The sequence below is a fragment of the Cyprinodon tularosa genome, unplaced genomic scaffold (assembly GCF_016077235.1).
Source record: "Cyprinodon tularosa strain WSP-4 unplaced genomic scaffold, ASM1607723v1 ctg19, whole genome shotgun sequence".
NCBI classification, from domain to species: domain Eukaryota; kingdom Metazoa; phylum Chordata; class Actinopteri; order Cyprinodontiformes; family Cyprinodontidae; genus Cyprinodon; species Cyprinodon tularosa.
In genome coordinates this window covers 3,261,899-3,284,175 of record NW_024038678.1, presented here as the reverse complement: position 1 = coordinate 3,284,175, position 22,277 = coordinate 3,261,899, and the positions used below count along the sequence as shown (strand labels likewise).

Here is a 22,277-nt window from a genome sequence, read left to right as displayed (position 1 = left end):
TTTAAAGATGAGATCTCATTAAAAGGATGGCATCTATTGAAGGCACTTCAACATTTTGTAGTACTCGAATAGATTATTATTTCTGGGTGTTTCATATCTAATCATAGACAGCTGTCTTTGTTTTTTTGGTTGTTTTTTTATTTTTAACTGATCATTAGAGGAAAATAGTTCTCATTGCATACATTTAGTATGGTAATTAGTCAAAGTGTTGCTTTATTTTTAGTAAAATATGATCATCTGTGACTGCGTTTTCAAGACCTTAGATAATAAAAATCTATTGACTCCATGAAATGTTATGAAATGTTTATGTAAAGTCTTTTTGAATCTATGTATGTGATTGTTGAATCACTAAAGTGTACAGAAAATTTCATTTGAGTTGCTCTTCAACCTCCTTACATCTAATATGCTCAGATAAATAGGATTTTTTTGAGCTGTGATACAAGGACTCACTGTGTTAGGAAAATTATTGGATTTTGAGTGGTTTTTTTTCCAACAAATAGTGATAAAAGCTGTGTTGTTGGAATTTCAGCTCTGTTTTGTTAATGAGTCTTGTTTTACTTTGCCAGTCTGACTTCTTTTATTTGTTGCACTCTGTTACTGTTACACCAGTTTTTTACTATTTTCGTCTGTTATGGTCCAAAATCCGCTTAAGGGCTGGTCATGCCCTTATTTCCTTTTGCTTTCGGTCCAGTACCGGATGCAAAAACTTAAATTCATCGTATTTTTTCTTATACCTCTACAATTTTTTTCCCAGTTTTTTTGTGTATATTATACATGTTTAGTCAAATTAATGTTAATGAGGTTTTAATGTTAAATTAATATCTCTGTCTAGCTTCTGCTTGCTTTTTATTTGTCACAGACATAAGTTGACCTTTAGGATGATGGAGAGAATAAGCCCTAATTTTTATTATTTTTAAAGCGTCTCACACCACAATTCATATTTAAACATATCTTTCAAAACTCATTATTTTGTTTAAAAAACAACAAAACAGGAAAAAGTTGTTTTATAACCCAAATATTCTAATCTTGACTATAAGTTGATTAATAACATTTAAAGTCCCATATTCTTGTAATTTTGTCAAAGTTGTAAAAAAAAATTCTCTCTGCTTTTGCATCAGTAAAGGCTGTTCAGCCCTAAAGTGCATGAACACATGTCTACATCAAAAACCTGAAGCAGAAATAGAAATCAGCCTCATCTCTGCCTACAGGCACATTGGAAGAGACAAGCAGCTACAGGGCAAATCCCATTAGAAGACAATTAAAGCTGTATTTGGCTTTAGGAGATGCCATTTCTCTGCTCTGCTATGGGGCTAATAACTGTCATTGTGGAGTGCAGTCTCATTATATCTGTACAAATCTGAGCCCAGATCAAGTATAAAAAAAGGACTGACAGAAGTACCAGCTGTCAGATGAACAGTGACAATTTGCACAGCTGAACTGCAGCCTATTTATTAAAACAATATGTTTGCGATTAAATGTATGTAAACCTTAATGTGTTGCTGTAGAGAGGCATGAAGAAATATACATAGAAAGCCTACAGACTACCCTTGCTAATTGTTTTCTTCTTGCAAAACTAAATAAAATGAAAAATCTAATAAACTGCAGAGGGCCACTACTTTCTCCACAACCAAAAAAATAGCTGTCTTTAGCAGCTACAAAAGAAGCTACTTTTTTGTGTGTGATTACACAGCACACTGCAAATTCGATACTATGCAAGATCTACATAAGAAAAAGGAATTCTGTTCTATTAACCAACCAAACCAAACAACATTTATTCAACATAAGCTGCAATTTTAGGAATAATGTGCAAGTCACTCATCCCTCTTCTGTATTTTTGTGCTATTATGTCCTTTGTGTGTCTGCAAGTCTGTCAGTCTAAGGTCAGAGTGTCCTTCAATCTTTTCCTATAGCGCCCTCTCCTGGTAAAAGACCTAAAAAAACATCTCACTTAACTGGAGCTCTCAACTGTCAACTACAACCGCTATTAACATCTGTCAAATCCCTGTAGACCTTCAAATCTACATAACTCTCTGAAGACGAGGATGGGGAGCAGGGATATAACAAAAAAGCCAATGAAAGGGAGAAATCTGGTGGGAGTTCTGAAGAGGAAGTGAGAGTAAAGCAGGAAGAGATTATAAATCTCTGTTAAAAGAAGCAAGAGAAAAGTGATTGTCTATAAATCCACATATGCTGCTGCATAGAATGGCAAATGACTTGTTAGTTTGGCCGTCAACATTCCTTTCTTTTTATTGTCCTCTGAGAAACATTAATAGCTTTTTATTATTAAAGCATGTTGAATATTATATAGCATGTATCCCTGGACCGAGATGAATTATTAAAATGCATGTGTATATTAGGTAAAGGGCATTGCTATGTTTTCCCTTTACAGTCTGCAGCTAAATATCCCAGATGACATATGGGGACATGGCCCAGGAATGATTTTACACATTGCTGACAAGAAAGCTGTTGACATTGTTCATTGGAGCCTAAAGGAGCAGCAGACACTACACATTATGCTGAGCTGGCGAGATGCTGAATGTCTCCACAGTCTTCTCAGAAAGCTGATAGTTAGAGACCAGAAGAGACAGAAGGAAGATCATCTGCTCACTAAGAACAAACAACTTCAAACAAACTGCTGGGTTTGAAGTCTGCAGCTTTAAGGATGGCCTTGAAACTCCTCTTTAATTTTTGCCCTTTGATAGTATTTGCATATGAAACAGTTGTATGTTGAAATTGCTGTACATTGCTAATCTACTATACAAGGCTGTAGGCTCTTGATGCACTTTCACAAGTGGCAATAAAATGTAACTATTGCAAGGCATATTTCTGAAGCATACAGTATACATGCATCTGAAGGTGCAGTGTAGACAGTCTGTCTTTGTAATCGTATCGATAGCTTTTTTGGCCTACTTATTAAATTCCCACTTTGGGTAACCATATTGTTTGAATGATTTCCTGAGGGAATATTACACAAGCATACTCATCATGATTCAAACACATACACAACAAAATTTGTCAACAACCCAGGAGAAGGTTGGGTTGATTCTTGATTTGTATTTAAATTGGAATATGCCGAGAGGGCTGGACCTTAAAGCTCAATCAGCACTCCTACTACAGATTGCTCTAGTGCTAGATGACAAAATTGACAGGTGTTGGGATATGAGTTGAAACGCCTTCTGAAAAGCCCTCTTGCCTCTGTTTTAAGGCAAGGCAAATTTATTTGTATAGCACAATTCAGTACAAAGACAATGCAAAGAGCTTTACATGATTAAAATATAGGAAAACAAAACAGAACAAGTAGAAAAAAATAAAATAAAAAATGCAGAAACAAAAAAGAATATTAAAAACAGTTGGACTAAAGAAAATAAAAAAGTTGAACTAATGATGTTTCAGTTGAACTGTTTAACTAGAACAGTCCAAGGCAATCCTAAACAATTGTGGTTTTAGTCTTGATTTAAAGGAACTCAGGCTTTCCGCACTTTTACAGTTTTCTGGAAGTTTGTTCCAGATAAGTGGAGCATAGGAACTAAATGCTGCTTCTCCATGTTTAGTTCTGGTTCTAGGTATGCAGAGCAGACTGGAGCCGGAAGACCTGAGTGGTCTGGAGGGTTGATACACTGATAGCAAGTCTGTTTTGTGGTTGTCATGATCAAGATGACTGAGATTTTACACAGGACTTTTTAAAGACTGGAGCATGTTGTGTTTGTTTCTAACCGTGCTGAAGTTGTGGAAGAGACTCATGCTGTGCGGAGGAGGTGGGCTTTCCATTGGAAACTGTAGGAAGGGCTTCATGTCCAGATGTGGCTGGATGACTGTGGGGGTGCGCAGGAATGTTGGTACTGCTGCCCCAGCCCGATTAATGCCTCCTGATATCAAAAAGACAAACACACAAAAAGGCATAGTTATATGTTTATGATTTTATTCATTGAGAATCACACATTTAAAAAGCCACTTCATGCTTCTAATATTTTTTGTGAAATAATGTAACATGCATGAAGATTAAGGTGAGGTAAAACAGAGCCTCTAGGTTATGCTGAGCTCTCTTCTCTATGAAATGCGCCACATTAAGCCATATTTCATGGGTTTATACATACAATTGAAGAGAGGGCTAGGCAATAAAACAATAACAATATATCAAGATAGACATGTGATCAATATCAATAAAAATGCATCGGATAGAATGACGTATAATTTCACCAAACTCTTATCCAGAACCACACTGCATCTGGGAGGTGAATGCAGAGGAAATGATTTAGCCTCTCAACCTCTCTGCCAAGCTATGTGAACTAGTGTGATGGTAGGGCTTATTTTTAAAGGTTATGTTAAAATGGAATTAGAGTCATTTTTCAATCAAGTGAAAACAAAAGCAACAAACCAACAATTATTGACATCAACTGTTATGAAAGGTATGATGGTATGATACTTTTTTCAGTCATGTTGCACAGCACTAACTGAAACCAGATATTTAATAAATCGTTTATAAACTGCATAAAAAAAAAATGTTGGTGTTCTTTATTTCACAAACGTTCCCCTTTTTCTCTTACATTAATAATGGACATTTTGGTCCAATACTTTGTATCTATTGTCACCAAAACACAGATTTATCTTAAAATAGAGTTTGTAGAAGCTGATACCAGTTTGTACTAACTGTATGTAGCCTTTTGTGGTATTTGCAGCAAGGTCTTCTTGCTTACATGAATGGCTTTTCAATACGTGGCAGTGAAGGATGTGTTCAATGTGGAGTGGACCCTCTTCAGCAGCTTTTGTCACCTTCTTGAACGGTAGTTCTGCTCGTATTATTGGGTTGATACAGATATTTATACCAATAACTCTTTTAAACTTCCAAACTTGTAAAGCTTAATGTTGTAGCTGCGGCAAAGGTTCCGTTTTATTCTTTTGAGTTTTCAATTTTTTACTTTAATGAAGGAAAAATAAAAGAATATAAAAACTGTGTTCAAAAATCCCAACCTAAAGGTAAAGGTCTGCTTTCTTTGTAAGAAAGTATTAGTTACTGTGCTAAATGCAAGTATAGGATGTTAAAGACAGTTTAAATGCCATCTCCAAATTGTTTTGTGCATGTTTCTTGCTTCAAATGAACAGTAATATACGTTGTGATTGTTGCTTGTCTCATCCAATGCAAAGATCTTTGCGATTTGGTGCATTTTATTATGCATCACTACAGAGACGCAGTGTGAATTCCTGCTATCCATTGCCCTTCTGTGCTACTATCAACAAATTCAGTGGGATGATTTCATATTCTTAATGGATTTTAATCTCGACAAAAACTACTTCATGATGCTGACTTCCGTGGTGTGGTTGTGTCTGGTTACAGTATAGTGGCTCGGATGTCGGCATCCATGCTAGACACAGACTACTTGCAATTGAGGCTAAAAGCTGTAACCATAACCAGAGTCTAGTTACACAGAGAGAAACGTGACAAATGTTGAACTAAGCTGATTTCTAATTCTCCTGTTGAAATACATATTCATCTCTCTTAATATTTTTTCCCATCAGTGTTCCCATTTGCCTTCTTTTCTTCCTTATCCCCCTCTCCTCTTCTCTAACCTCTGTCAAGGATGATAGTGATGGGGCCCACATAGCAAAACTCAGCCTCAGCAAGCTCTTAGATTAAGCCTCTTAATATCCACGACTGGATTTCTATGGCTTTTAAATTCCTCTGAGACTTAAAGCTTTGCTGCTCTTCTTTTTGGGATCGCTATAAGCTACTGATCTACTTCCTCTCCCCTACAGGCATTTCTAACTTCAATGCCTAAACATGTAAAATAAGTGAGCCTTAATTTACATCTTTGTTTTTGTCAAATGTTAACCATAATTAATAAGAGTGCATCACAAGACTACTACATAGAGAAATACAATGTTATTGGATGGAGACTCAAAATGTTAAGATCTGAAATCACGGGTTAGATGAGAATTGGTAGAGAGATTAATGTTGCATCAAGGTCAAAATGTAGCCTGAGCAGAAGTTTGCTGCCTTCTGCTGCACATCTGTAGGCCTAAAGGTGTGGTGGACTGCGTCATTACCTCTGGTTATGCATGAAAGAGTCCTTCACAGAGCAAGCCATCAGTCTTCACTAGCAAACACATGCACTAGCAGATCAAAACCATGATCCTGAATGTCATTAACAAGTCAACATCTGCCACTGACTCATTTTTAAATGTTTTTATATAGATAGCAAGGTCCTCCAAAATATCTATTTGGCAAAGTCCCTTTTTTAGTTTTGTAAAAATCAAAACATTAGCTTAGGGGCACAATTTTGCTCAGTTATTAAATATCTTTCTGTCTAAAACGCCATAATGATAATATAGAAAAATAAATCCTTCAGTTGATTAGGCCTTCACAGTTCTTTCACTGCTCAGACCTATTATGTTGCTAGAATACATCAATCTTGACACATGGCCTGCATTTGGCTCTTGGCACAAGCTGGTAGCATTGGTCTGTGGTTTACTTGAAACCACTTTGTTTGCTGAATTTTCACAGCAGTGATGTTACCACACACCCCTCACTCTACCCCTGTGCACAGGGGCTGCAGCTGGCAGTGGGTCCAGCAGTGTCTGGCAGGCAGACAGAGAGACGGGCTGACTAGAGGACAGGATGTGTCGCTACAGCAGTGGCCAGAGGAAGGAGGATCCACTGAGGCTGCGGGACCAGACGTAAGAGAGACGAGCAGACATTCTTCAGGCAAAGACAGAGTGTGTCCCATTAGGGACAAGTGTACTTTGTGGAAGTGTGTGTTTGAGTGTGGGTGTTTGTCAGAAAGCTAAATCTCACTTGGGCTACAGTTTATAATTATCACATTAATTCAATCTGTCTTTAGGGATCTTCTTATGCAGTAAATCAAACAAATAACTTTATAGAAGATGAGATAGAGTGTGCGGGCAACTGTAGCGTTTTTCCATGTTGTTTAAGCTGTACACACAGTGTATTTGAACTCAGATGAAAAAGGGCAAAATGGACCGATTCCTCAGTTTTGAAACTGAGGAAAACACCTCATCAGTAAACACCTTCTAGCGGAGTATTTTGTTTCCTCTTTTTGCACGGTCTGTTTGTGGCACTGTGACAAAAAAGCTTTTTGGAGTCTTAAGGAGGCTTATGATGATAGAAAAAGATTTCAGCTGAAGCTGCTACAAGCTGTAGTGGCTTTTTTAGTGTTGACTTTAATGTACCCATCTGTTCTATTATGCAACAACAGTATACACAATTCCCTCTTTTTAATTGAACTTAAACCCCCAAATAATATCCTGTCTCAAATATGATCATTTTTTTTTTCTTTTTCTGTTTACCCTTGTTTGTTTAGCACCTTTACACAGACTAACTTAAATTGGATTTCCCTTCATTGTTTGACACTTTAGGTTTAGGAGATTTTTTAAATTAAAAAAATGTCCTCAGATTATAAAAGATGTTGGTGTTTATATTCCACACAAAAAACTTTCATTTTAGCCACCAGCCACCCTGCAACCTTGCAAGGAAAAGCAAGTATAGACGCAATGGCTGCATGTTTCAGTGCAGGGCAGCTGGTGGGAAATCAGAGAGCAGAAAGGAGAAACATTACATCATAAAAGCAGCAGACTTTTTTTATCATCTTGTCTGAAATACCTTGTTTGTCTAGTCTCTTTAAAACATTGTTATTGACCACTTGATTTTTGCATCTAGGAAAACACGTAAAAACACACATCCTCATAAATTTACCAGATGTTTCAATGAGGAACAGCTTTTTCCCTTGATTTGTTTCAGCATAAATATCTGCATGTCTTAATTTGAGGAAGGCACAGGCTTTTAGGTCCGTCACAAGCGTTAGATTGTCACAGCTCCTCTCTTTAAAATTTAGGACAAAATTTTAAACACCAAACAGTGATCTGCCTGGAAAAGCCAGACCACTTATGAGTAAAGCCATAACTGTTATGGTTCTTATTTGTTGTGACTCTGAGTTTTCAGTTTTCTGTTATCAGTTGTTTTGTTTTTATTTTCTATGATCTTCAAGCATTCTTTAGTTACTCTCTGTTGCCCCCTTGTGATTGTTTTCTTTCCCCTTGGATTCCCTATTGCCAGTTCCAACCACACCTGCTCCCCATTCAGCTCGTTAGTCCATCCTTTTGTTTGGTTGTCCTTAAATACTCCACGTCTGCAGTCACTCAGTGCTGGTTCCTTCTTGTTGCTGTATTGTCTACTCTGCTCGTCTCTCCCCGGCTCCTCAGACTCGTTTTTCCCCTGATGTCTCCATGATTTTGGTTTGTTTTATATTTGAAGTTGGATTTCTGGATTTCTGCCTCTGCTGCTGTTTGGTCTGCAATTAAACCTCTCTAGAACTCATCCCTGCTTCACTTGTCTCTGCATCTGGGTCCTCAAGCAACTTCACCATCCAATGTTGACAATAACACAAAAAGGGTTATGGAGATTTAAAATGTAGGCTCTAAATAAAAACAATTGCAAAACCAAATTTTGAAACAGAAGATTAGGATTTTGATCCTGTCCTCTGTTTTTGTTTTGGTTCTCTGTTGCTCTTTGTCTGACTTGGCTTTAAAAGCTTAGATTATTCCCTTCAAAATGCATATTTACACACATATTCAAGATATCAAAATAGGAAAATATATCATCATAAACTGCATATTATAACAGTTTCAGGAGCAAAGTCTGTGAAATTAAATAAAGCGTTGGCTCTATCCATGTCATGACATGAATCCCCTCTGCAAACATCTTTTCAGAGTAGAGATACAGTACATACAAAAATTTCACAGACTAGATAGCTACTGGCATTATAAACTGGTATAAAGAACATAGTACTTATAAAACCTTTTTGACAAACTAAATAAAATTAAGCTTAAGGACGGTTTTATAATTAATTCTCCATACAGACAACATGAAAACAGAATATGTATAAAATTGAAGATAAAAGTTCCAAACTACTACATAGGAAATAAGGCATATTTTATGCTCCACAAAATGTGATTAACTGCTTTTGTTCATCTTTGTGAATGTACAGTACAGTAATGTTGAAGCGTTGCTAAGGGTACAGCTCTGTTTGAGAAAAGCACCAATGTGTGTTTTCCTTGTGAGGCTGCAAGACAAAAAAAGCTGTTTACAGAATCTAGGCTAAGAGAACCTTTTCATGTCTTTAGATTATCTAACAGCCTGTGTGGGTTGCTCCAGAATCTGTTCAGGCTGTTTTTTCCCATGACCATTGGGTGCTTTCAGGAGAAAACAATGGGAGCAGCGTAGCTAGCAACAGCCATGCTGGGCAGCCACAGATGTGCCAGGATATTTGGCAGTAGGAAGAGGTGACTCTTCCAAATTGTATTTCTGCAGGTCTGTGATGCAGGCACCTGTTCACCAATATAAGCTAAAAAGCTCATCATTGGATGTTGATTTGTTTGATGCTGGAATATCACCAACAGATGTGCTGATCAGATCTCATACATAATCCCTGATTTGGATTTGCACAATGCGCCTATATCTAAGAATTGTAGCATTATATGTCTTTAAACATTTTCAGCAGGTTGCAGCTTTTCTGATTTACCATGGGCCATTCATTATTCATGTTATAGACCAAAGGTTTTTAGAGCATTGGGGTTTCAGAATAACTGCTGCCTCTAAATCCTGAGAAAACCTGCCTTCAGTTAATGTATACATTATTGAGGAAACTCTGAGTCAGTAAAATGATTTAAAGAGGCCAAGAGGCAGCAGAGGGAGAACCTCTCAGTATAATCCAGCCAGTGCTTCTCATCAAATCTCATTTTTCTCCTCACACTCACAAAAAAATCATACATCACTGACATGTTCTGTCTTATTCTAACAGTTTACTATGTTTTCTTGTTTGGATTAACCCCAAGTGTTCAACACAAGTAGGACTATTTATCATATTCAGATGGAAAAGCATCACTTTCCACATAACATTCTCTTTTAAACGATATTTGTATTGTGCAGTCCTCCTTTCATCACTTTGAAATAGACCAGATATATAGAAAGCAAAAGCAGTTTTCAAGTCTTTCCACTATTTCTGAAGGATTTTTATTTATTTATTTTTATTCTTGGCATTGCTGTGTTCCTTGGTTTTGATTATGGTCTAAAAACTCCAAGGCTTTTATACAGCAGTTGGAGTGATGCAGAGATCAGGGTTATACACAAATAATAAAAATGTACTGCTTTTTGGTAGGTAAACTTAAGCAGGAAATAGTTCTCTTGCACTTTATTCAGGATTTTTTTCTTATTGAAAATGGGTTTAAGAAACAAATATATCCCTAAAAGTTTTTTTTTCTGCATTCATTAAATGCAGTCTCAATAGAATATGTCTCTATTGAGAGAAAATTAATATAAAAATAAAAAATATTTCTCTTTCAACATTTTACCTCTAACAGGTTTACTTTCTTGCCTTTTCCATGATGAGCAATGAATGAATTTTGTTCTTTAAACACCTAATAAATCTCTCTGGCTCTAATTAACCACGACTTTTATTCCAAGCATATGGTTCTAATTATTTAGCACTAAAAAACTGCCCAAGTAAAGAACAGCGGTTATCTTAAAGCTGCGTCTTGAATACTGTTTCAAAGAAAAAAGACCTGCAGAGGCAGCTCCCTTCTAGCAGTTTTCCTACCAAGTTTAATAAATCAATAATAATAGAGCTAACGTTGCAGTTTACTCAACACAGTTAATGTTAACAAAATAAAGTTATGAATGCAAAAATGCACAAATATTATAAAATATAGCAAATTTGAATCCGAATAGCCACCAGAGTGTGCTGCAGAGCACTTCAAGCTCAGCCCTGAGGTTAACAAGAAAGTTTTATAGAGCTTAATTTCTCCTAAATCTATCTATAATTGCTTTATGCAAATTGAAATTTTTTTATTACCGGTAATGTTAATTTTTAAGAGGCATAAAAGGTAAATGGACAGAGATAAAGATCTGTATGATCTGCTGGCGTGATGCTTGACTTAAACAGCATACTTCCGCACGGCAATGCTAAAACTTGTTTCATTGCTTTAGATTAGAGGAGGCTTCTGTGTTTGCATTTGAAAATTTGAGTAATGTTTGTCTCTGTCTCTGTACAAGTTTGTTAGTCTGAGAGTTCAATTCCTGGTGCAAAGCTACATGTTTTCTTGAAGTCAGGTTTTTGAAGAGATTCAGAATACTGTCCACTTGCAAAAATGGTAGAGTGGAGTAAAACAAGCGTTTGCAGGAACAGTTTTTTTTTTAACACATATCTTTTTGATTAGGATATTGACATGAGACCCATCAGATATAAACAGCCCAAGTCACCCACACATACACAGTAATTAAAATAGAAATGTACAGAAATTAGTGTAATAAAGCGGGATGGCAATGTGAATAGATAATGAACTAAAGACAAAATAAGGGGCAATTAGCCAAAGACAACCAAGACCAGCTGTTAGTATTTAATGTCCCCAAACAGCAAATATTAGCTGGTGTAGAATTCTCTGAAGCAATATGAAGGTTTTTATAAACAAGTTATTTTACAAGAAACATTTAATGATAGGTAAAAGCAAAGAGCTCCCTTAAAACCTTTAATATTTATTGCAAAACATTCCTTACACATGCATGTTTGAGATTCTGAACTCTCCAAAGAGCAATACAGGGACAATAATGGAAAAAGAAATCTTACCAAAAACCAGCTATGACCAGATCAATCAAAACAATGATCAGCAGTTTTTAAGTGGCGAAGGACCCATTACAGTCCATGAAGATTCTCAGTCATCAAGGTCATGGTCAAGCTTTAAAAATTCAGTTAATGCAATTGGACGTGAACTTTTCTAGAGGGCGTTTTGCCTTTTATGGTGACAATTAGTGAATGAGAGGTGAAACGTTTTCTAGAAAACGTTGTGTCCAGTTGTCTAAACTGAACCTTTCAAGCTTGACCAAATGTGGTGTGCTTGAAAACTACCTGGAATCAGCAGTTATAATTTTTCCACGACAAGATCAAGTAATACAGTTAAAATGGCTTTGATAAACACATACTGAACAAGACTCCACCATTGAAGAAATAAGTAATTATTCAAACTCCTCCAAAGTTCTGTGCTAATCATTTAGCTATCCTAAAGAAATGCTAGAATAGCCTTTTTTTGAACAGATGAGACCCCAACTGATCTCTGTTGCACACAGCATGTTCAGAGAAGGTATTTCACAGCACATCACTCCCAAAAAAACCTATTAACAGTGGAGTGAAGTTTTCATTGTATGGGACTATTTTTCAGCAAATGATAGAATTAGAAGAACCTGAAGAGGAAATGAATAAATGAGGCATAGATGTAGACAATTTAAAAAGGGAGAAAGAGTTTAAGGACTATTTGAGTGCATCAAGGCAGGTGACTAATTTCTACAAAGAAGTGATATCTTGAAGCTGCCACAACCAAAAAAGGCTTGCATTCTACATATCAAGTCATTTTAGAACATGTCTCCTGTGCTTTTTCTTTTTTGTTCTGATCTTTTAGACAAAGGTTTCTCCTGGTCTAATATTTCTTCTTTATTCTTCTTAAGGCATGTATCACCATGGGTGTTAATAAAATCTGCTTAAAGTCACAGTAAAAGGTGTTGACATGTTCAATCCTTATTTTCCTGGCTGTGTTTAAAATCCACATTTCTTTTTCATAATTCTATTGTAACCTGACCACATGCTAAAACTTGTATGATATTATGCTCTGTTGGTGGAACAAACACCCGCAGCACAAGGTCAGACAAAGTTAAAACAGCTTCCAACAAGTAATCAGTATGCAGAATGTCCATGGCTCATTTGGCTTGTTTGCATTTTTCTGGTGAAGGTACAAAGAATCCATCACTCTCCTTCTAAGAGAAGAACTAACCAAAAAAATTGTTATTTTTGTTTGTACTCTGATCATAGACATTTCTTTATGTTAAACCCTTCTTAGAGGTTAATATCATTCAATACAACAAAACATCTATTTTCTACTGGAAAAACACAGAAATCTTTGTTTAACCTGATTTTCCTATCAGCCAGATTAAATATTTCCTTCCCTCCCAAAGGAGAACATTTTGTCTAATGACAGACTAGCTATGGTGGTAATGACACCCTAGGAAGATAATATGACAGTAGCAGGCCTTAAAAAGTCCCCCAAAAGATCCTACCTTGATCTCTCCTAAGCAGCTTCATCAAGGCAGGGAGGATTTAACTATCTCTCTGTTTCTTCAGTAGACTCACGCGGGATGACTGGGTACTCCACAAAAGATTGGGAGAAGAAAGATTGGCTATGGGGGGAAGCCATAATGCAAAAATAATTGGATGGAATGCGCTAAAAGTCTGCCTTCATTCCCCTATATTCCTACTGTATGCTTGTCTTTTTCAATCCCCACATTTTACACTGAACTGAATTGTAAGAAAAATAACATCAGGGCTAATGCAGTTGTTTGTGTTATAGAGGCAGATGGACATTTTAACTCATTGTCTTCTTTATAAGGTAAGCATTACCAGGTTTGGCTTCTGTTCTTTTCTACTGAACTAATTGAAACAAAGTTTTAAACATGACTATGTTGATCTTTAGGAATTAAAAAGAGTTATCCCTAAATGCACCTTAAAAGTTTAGCTTCTACAATAACGATGTAGCATTTGTCAGTGGTACTACCATAAAGTAATTAGACCACTATAATGATAATCTATTGGTGCATCTACATACTACATTGTGAGGTAAAACGTGCAACAGCCTATTAAAGACTAGAGTAATAGACTCACTTAATATGTCAATTTAATCCAAATTGTACAGAATTTTCTATTCAAAATTTACAATTCAGAGCTATATTGATACCCAAATTACAAATGTTAAACCATTTTGCTTTGAAAAGCCTGTTTGATTCTCTTTATGTACACATGTGTGTTCTATGAGATGACAGTAAGTGTTTGCACTGTTTTGAGGTCAATAATGACAGAGAAATAGCTGCCAGGGTTAATGGTAGGGGACAGCCTGGGATGACAAGAACACAAAGGGAACAGGGCTGCATTTCTCAACATGGGCAGACACAGCCGACGAGGCTTGGAGTGCTGAGACGGTGCTAACATGGGGAGAATCATAATGAGTGCATCAAAGATCTAAAATTACAGTGTCCTCTGCACTTGGTCTTTAACAATAACCTTAACTATCAATGTTACACAGTTTTCTTTTTTTGTTGTCCTTGTGAACAAATATTGTACAAGAGTGGTCTATATATGTATAGTACATATTTTGCAAATACAAGTTTACTAAAATAAAAAATGTTCTATGTACTAAAAAAAACAAAAAAAACATCTGATTTTAAAATTGTTAGTATTATTTTCACTCACTCAACCCACTATTGAAATTTTGTTTGTAACTTCATTTCAGCTGCACAATATGTTCAGACTGTTTTTTGCTCCCAATAATTACAAAATTATTTCTCATTTTAAAGTGTATGGCCCCAAAACTTTATCACAAGCTATGTACATTCGTCTGTTCACCCAAAAAGTTAGCTGCTGCAGGAAACTGCAAAGTTTCCTGTGCTGTTGGTTTGGTGGAGCTTTGCACAGAGCAGCTGAAATTTAGTAGATTTTGCTGTTGCTCTTGTCATGTTTTTTTTTTCAAGTTTTATCTCTGAGTTTTCATTGGTCTTATTTTTCATTCTTGTGTTCTGAGTATTTTTGATTGTATTTGAGTTCTTAGATATTTCCTGTTTGCCATCTTGTGTCAGTCTCCTTTTCCCTAGCTCTCTTCCTGCCTCTGATCCCACCTGCTCCCAATCTGCTAATAGCCTGGTCTTTGTTTCTCTCTGCCATATATTCTCCTCCTGCTCAGTCACTCTTTGCTGGTTTGTCATCATTAATTTGTCCCCTTCTTGTTGTGAGTATTTCTGTTCTTTTTTTTGTTTTTTTTTAGCATTTTTTGGATTTTTGCTTCTGTTGAACTTTTTGTTAATTAAATCTTCAAGTAAACTCCTTCAGCTTCAGTCTGCATTTGGATGGTATATGAAAACTGTTGTGGTTAAGATAAAGTATCTGTTGCTCAGAAAAAAATGTAGCCAAAGCAAACTCCTATCCATGCAAAATATGAGGTGTCTATGATTCTAAGAGTTTGCTTGCATTCAAGCTTTATCTTGTGTTCAACAGTTAAGTCCGGTGACAAAACGTCCCCAATTAATGGGAACAGTCCCCGTTATGGACCACCTGTCCTCGGCTAAAGCTGTCCCCAGAAATGTCACAGATTTAATAGTTTTATGAATGAGGGGAAAAGAGCTGTGTGTAGACTGTTATCACGGTAGAAGGAACATGAGCATTCTGGGCACAGAAACAGCTGTTGACTAGCTGGTTGGCAGCTGTTAACTTATAAATGAAGAGCAGAGCGCACCACCTTTTAAAAAGAGGAGGAAGTTCGCTATCAGAACCGGTCGCAGCTGCCCTTTGAGTTAATCTGTTCATTTGATTTGAATTAGGCTGATCATTGTGATAAATGTTTGGTGTTTGATGTGTTTTGTTTCACTAAAGATGAGGACTGGAAATTTACATAAACCAAGTTAATCAACAGAAAGTAGGACAGACCATTGGCTGCAGCTGGCTTTAGAATATAGACTAAGATAAAATTATACTGAATGATTGAAAATTCCTTGTAAGGTGCTAATCTGGTACAGTGGTTCTCCAGAGTTTAGCATGGGTTCATATAAAGATGTTTTAGAACCGATTGGTGAGCTTTAGTTTATGTCTTCAGATACTTTAGTTATTGTAAGGGGAGTTATAAGTTGTTTTGCTGTTTTATGCGTGTGATCTATGTTTTATTCTACCGTATACTTGTGATTTAGCATAGACTTTCAGGCTTAGTTCTACTTATCTACCACTCATTTTTGATATATGAAAGTTCCTCATTATTAAAAATGAGAGGCAGTAAAAGGAAAACTGAAGGAGACAAGGTCTGCATGATCTGAAAATGATGGAGGAAGAGATAACCACCTGTTTTATGTCTATTTATTAGGTTGTTTTTACTTGTAGCTCCAAATATTGTGGTGATTAGCATTTTTTGTATTTAATCAGGTGAGATAAAAACAACAATAATAATAATAAACACCAACAACATAATATTTATGATGAGAGGGATTTTGATTGTATTATGTCCCTGTTTTAGATTAGTGTTACATTGATGGAAGAGGAGAGGAAGAAGATTAGAAGACTAATATAAAGAACATTAAATGAGATCGGATGAAAATGGGGGCACTGATGGAAAGATCAATTCAAGAGAAGGGAGAAAAATCTTCTTAGAAGAGTAAAACAGAGAGCAGGCCAAAGTCAGCTAGAAAGAAAAGAAGATGGAGAGGGAAGAAGACAGAGACTGAATGACCAGATGGCACTAATAAACACTATCAATTGTTTAATTTGATTAGGAAACAGAAGTACATTCCTACACTTGATTTTGTTGTTTAATTATGAATAAATATGTAAAAATAGATGAAAGCATCACTGTCCTGTTTTCCTATTTTAATTTTGACATTTATTTATTTTATCTACAAGTTGGAGATGTTCCCAGATTGGATTGAAGAAATCTGATCATTTTACAGTTAAAGGAAAGTACCTGTTAAGTAGGACTCGCAGAAGCAAATTTTTTTTATTGAGGTGAATATTCTTATAATGTGTTCAAGGTGCCTAAAGCTAAATGTAGCACTAATATTGAAATTGGTCCTGCTAAATGCCAGATACTTGGATAAGAACCAAACAAATGAGAAAAATATGTTTAGCTTAACTTTAAAATATAGTCATTTGGTGTAAATTTTTTATTTTTTTTTTACCTTTCTGTGTCCCCACAGAAAAGATAAGGTAGACTATTAAAAGAGTTGCACAAGTCCAAACAATCTCCTGAATAGGTGCCAAAACGTTTTCAGAAGAACTGAGCAAAAGTCCAGTTACCTCAGATTCAAGCCTTTTGGTTGTGGTTTTTATGATCTGGCGATGGAGAATTTGCACAGGCATCCAAACAATCATGTGCAATCACATCACTCTCAGGTAAATTAATGCCTAACGTTAAAGCTCCTGAGCCTTTTTTTTTTTTTAGACATTTTGACAGTTTGAAAAAAACCATGCATGTCCTGAGTTTGCAGATGAGCCAAAAAAATTCCTGCACAGTCAAAGTTTAAACAAAAACCTTTGCCTTGATAGGACAGTGTTAATTAGTGCCTAACTGTGCAAACAGTATGAAAGTTAGTTTTGTAACACAATATCTTTTTTTATATATATAACTTTTGAACATCTTGATGTATAGTAGTTTAGCTAAGCACATCCTCACAATAATGACAAAGACTGATATCCCAAGACAAACATCTTTACATTTTTGTTTCAGAAACCCTGGCTTTTGAATCCCTGTTGTCTGAGGTTTCCTATCTTCTTGTGTTTTTCTTTTGTAATGACCGTCCCTCCCTTTTTTACCCCTCACAGCCACCAAGAGCTATAGTAAGAAGATCACAGTTTTTTGTCCAGAGGAGATGTGTGTTAGTATTGATGGCTGCGGGCCATGTCTGAGTCAGAGATGGATGTACTGTTGGAATGCTATGAGGAGGAACCAGGGCACTGCTTTGTTTTGTCTGTTTAAAGAAAGTGATCCAACGCTGCAGCAGCAATGGGAGCAGTAAGGGGCTTAGCCTTATACAGTTCACATTCTGTTTATATTTATTCTATATATGCTCTACACACTGATGCATTCAGCAGAATCAGGGAAGTTATATCTATTATATTTATCAACTCACATCCTTGGATGTTCATTGGTTTTCTCACTGCACCCTGTTTCGATTTACTCTGTTTTCCTGCTGCCCTGCCCCCATCTGCTCCTTAATTTTACCCCCACCACCTTCTCATCTTCCCTTGTTCAAGGCAATGATCACACACCCAGGAAGAACAATAACTGGGGACTTTATTCCCATGCACCTCCTTCAGACTGGTGCCCTCAGGTATGGAATTCTATCACTCTGCAGAAAAATACATGGATCAACCCATTTACACTTTGTTGGAGAATAACAAAGGCACCAGATAATTTCAGAGATTAGACACCCAGCCTGGAGGACACCATAATAGATGTGAGGAATCTGGAGAGGAAGGAGGCTGTTGATACAAAATAAAAGCTACTGCATTCCCCTACTCCCATTTTTATTTACTGCAATGCCCTAAACAGAATAAAGGGCAATAAGCCATCAACCTTACAGTTAGGTTGTCTGGTCGAGATTCTCATTTAAAGTAAAAAAAAAAAAAAACAAGCTACTGGACTTTGTTTTCAAAGTTTGAAGAAGTTCCGCTTCTCACTAAGGAAGCTTTCTCAATTCAAAATGTCTGGATTAGCACTCCAGGCTTTTATAGAGTAGTCCAACAAAAACATTGTAATTGCTTAGTAAACATTCACTTTCAAAGTGGAAAACCAGCTTCACCCCTTAATAACGGGTGACCTTGAGGTATTTTTGGCCAGCAATATCCGATGCTGGCCCATTCCTCTGAAAAGGCAGTCGTTAAGGGTCATTGTTGGCCTGGCTGACCTGGCGAGACATTTTGTTCCCCTGCATAGTGATGGGGGTTGAGATGGTATTGGGAAGGAATCTGTGTTGTAGGTTTTTGGGAGTTGAAACCCGAGTCCACCCCCTCTGTTTAAGGTTGTTTTTTCTCTCTTAACATAAATGGCTTCCTTCACACCCCTTTCAAACCACCTGTCTTTATCTAAAATGTGAACATTCTGGTCCTCAAACGAATGTCCTTTGTCCTTAAGGTGTATGTGGACAGCAGAATCTTGTCCAGAGGAGGTAGCCCATCTTTGTTGAGCCATGCGTTTGTGGAGAGGTTGTTTGGTTTCTCCAATATAAAGATCAGAGCATTCCTCACTACACTGAACTGCATACACCACTCCACTTTTCTAAGCCATTACAAGGCTTTTGTTGGGCCTGTTTAACGTTTTGCACTAACAGAGGGTTAAAAAGGTTTTCAGGCTTTAAGTGCCATGTCTAGCAATAAATGACATATGCAATGAAATTAAAGGTCTTCCACCTCATCTGCAGTTAACTCTTTATTATTTTTTTTTTTTTATGTCTTGGGTATCCTGTATAATGTCACAAGTGGGACCACATATGCAGAGTTTCTTTACATAAGAATCCATTATATTCACTCCATAACTTCTAAGCAGTTGTGTTCAGATTTTCCCAAAAATTCATGGTTGTACTAAATGGAGCATTTCTCAAAGTGCCTAATCTGCTTATCTTGGTATCAATGAACAGAGTAGTTCTGGAGGATGGAGTGGATGTGAACATTGGAGAGTAAACTATTCTGTACCTGTACCTAAATGTCCCAGAGTAAATTCCACCTAAACATAAAAATCCACAAAACCTCTTGTTGTTAAGAAGAAAATTAGCACAATGAATTTTTACTGTAAACAACAGCTGAGTAATAACTGTAGCCTGGTGTCCATACAACAAACGCTGCTTGGTTTTGCTTATATTTTTGGGGTTGATTTTTTTGAGTGGTCAGGTTTAAAGTTTCATAGTTCTACTAATGAGTCTGCCATGATGGATTCAGCAAGATATTGGATTTCACTAGAAATGTGTCTTTCGGCACAACTTTGTGTTTTGGAATCCAGGTGCACAGAAACAGAAACTTGGTCGTATTGCAAGTTGCATTTTGGCTATCTGTGTGCTTTTGTGTATGGTGTTTGAGCTGTGCTCAGTTGATATAAGAAGGAAGTAGATACTTTTATAGGGGAGACTTTGATAAAGATTTGGATATATAACAAATGTGTGTCAATCTCACAGTTTTGATGCAAACCCTTGTATGGCGGTTCGGGGGCTTGAGAGGTTAAAGGACTTGATGGCGCTGTCACACCTTTTAGACAGTGTATGCCGATGTACAAAAAATGTTTTACCTGGGGGAGCCTATTATAAGGAAATTAAATCTGTATGAACTAATGCTTAGCTAATTTGACAAAGCAGGAACTAATATTTTGCCAAATTTACGCAATTTTTCTCTTCTCAAACCCAAACTGAGGTCATCTCAGCACATTTTTATTGATAGCATTATGCAGTTAGCTGTGTCCGAACTTTCCAGATATGAACCTCTACTCTAAAGTCATATGCGCTATGTTAGGCACACCATCACACATAAAGTTCTCTTCTCCAGCATTGACGCTTATAAAAAAGGAGCAACAGAAAACCAATGAATCACACCTCCATAGAATGAACTCTGACATAAAGGTGCTTGGATGAAATGAGTTGTCTTTTTCTGAAACACTCACCAAAGCAGCATGGTAATGAGAGTACTGAGGAGATCACGCTCTAAACATGCCGCAATATGCTTGTTAAATGTGACGGCTGAAATACTTTAGAGCCAAACACTTGTAATGCAAATATTCTGGCCCTAGTTTCCACACTATTTGACATGTTTAAGGAACTTTATGTTGATGTGCTCATCTTTAATCTGTAATCATCAGGGAAAGTTACTGATTGGCAGCATAGTTTGAATTTAAGGGGCTCCTTAGACGAAGTTGCTGCATCATGAATTTATTTGCCTCAAGCCATAAGTCTCTTGGTGAGCACTTATCTACAGTTTTCTGTGGTTTCTTTTTAGTAATATTACGTTTTTTTTTTTTTTTTCTTTATTACTGCTTTGGAGGAAAAAACGATTTCCAAATGGAAATATTATCTACCTTAGTTATTAGACATAACTAAGGTAGATCTTTAAGTGTATCCGGAAGGAGCATTTAATGACTATTTAAACACTGTATGATCTTTAGCAAACTTATAAAATCAAATTATCGAATGGCACACAAGATGTGAATCTTATAGTATTTTAAGTTGGATGTATCTACATTGTTTGAAAACAGATTTATGCTAACTTGGTTATGAATGAGTAACTTCATGTACATCTGCTGCATCAACATACCATGGAGATTTTTTTAAAAACATGACAAGCAACATAAAGAACTCAGAATATTGTGGTTGTAGTATTCTCATGCATCAAAACAGATGCAGAATAGGAGACGGAAAAGGTTAATGTTGATGCATTCATAGCTTTATAAAAGAGGACAACTTGGATAAGCAGGGTTAGAGGTATGTATTTAATATTAATCTGTTGGAGTTTATGACATGCATATTTGCTGCTATATATGATAATTGATTAGATATAGAATAAGTAATGAATACAGACATATACAAACACTATGCAAAATGGTATAAACAACATAATCACTGGATGAAAAGTACTTTTTAGGGGCGGATAAGTAGCTGTTACAGTGTGAGATAGTCAACTTAAATGTCTGCGATTATAAGACCTTTATAGCAGGTTATCTTTGGTCACAAGACATTACCAACAGATTCTTGAACCTGTCTCAGAGTGCAATATAGGAAAACAAGAAATTAAAAATCAAAGATTCCTAAAATATTTTCCTACAATTGTTGTCTGTGATGACCTGAAATACCACGGTGTTTACCAGCCATAAGGGGAAAACAAATGCTTGCAAATGAATATGCAGTACTTAGGTTAATTTGCAGAGATTTTCAAGACCAAGTATCAACCTTTTCACATTGTGTCCCGTTACAACCCTCCCTATATTGCATAACAGGAGCTTATTTAATAAACAAACAGAAAGTTTGTACCTATTTCAAGAATGAAATGGCTTATTTTGCACCTAAGTCTGCTCTCATTTGATTTGCAACATTAGTTACATAATATAATTAAGTCAGTGGATCTAATTAAAAATGGTTAGCCCTTAAAATGTTAATTTCTTTTTTCACATTCCCGTCATCTTTGAATGTTTTTTAAAATCCTCTTTTGAAGTGTTTCCAATCATGTAGGAAAAGAAACATCCCATGTGTACTGTACATGAGGAGAAAAGGAAGTAATGCTGACTTTACATAATCTCTCTCTGTGCTAGATGATTCAGTGACTCTGCTCTGTGCCCGTCCTCAGCTGCCTCCATGCTCATGTTTATCCCCTCCAAAGCAACATCACCGCCAACTTTGTAACTTGGGTGAGTCTGATGATCAAAGGGGAAATGGGAGACAGGTTCAAAATAGAGAACACATTTCACTTGGACAGCTGTGAGTAAAGGGGGGTTTAATGCAGTGGTTTAGATGCTGCATACCCTTGCAGCTTTAGGTCGATTGATATTACAATTTATTTTCTAATGAGCAGAGCTGCCCTCCCCTCTGCCACACAAAGCCCTGATTGAATCTGGCGTATTATTAGCATGTTAAAGAGGGCCAGCTTCATCTTTGAGCCCCTGACTGACAGTGGCTATCATCTCTCTAATTGCTGCATGAAGTGGACCTCTAGCCTGCCATCTTT

General features: G+C 36.5%; 1 protein-coding gene across 2 annotated transcripts in view; it reads right to left on the bottom strand.

Moving 5' to 3' along the window:
- znf385a (zinc finger protein 385A) overlaps nucleotides 1-22,277 on the bottom strand; it is a 104,099-nt gene that overhangs the window by 40,478 nt on the left and 41,344 nt on the right. For both annotated transcript variants that reach the window (XM_038283125.1, XM_038283126.1), the window contains exon 2: nucleotides 3,715-3,866. In XM_038283125.1, coding sequence (XP_038139053.1) covers nucleotides 3,715-3,866 — 152 coding nt within the window. The remainder of the gene's footprint in view (nucleotides 1-3,714; nucleotides 3,867-22,277) is intronic.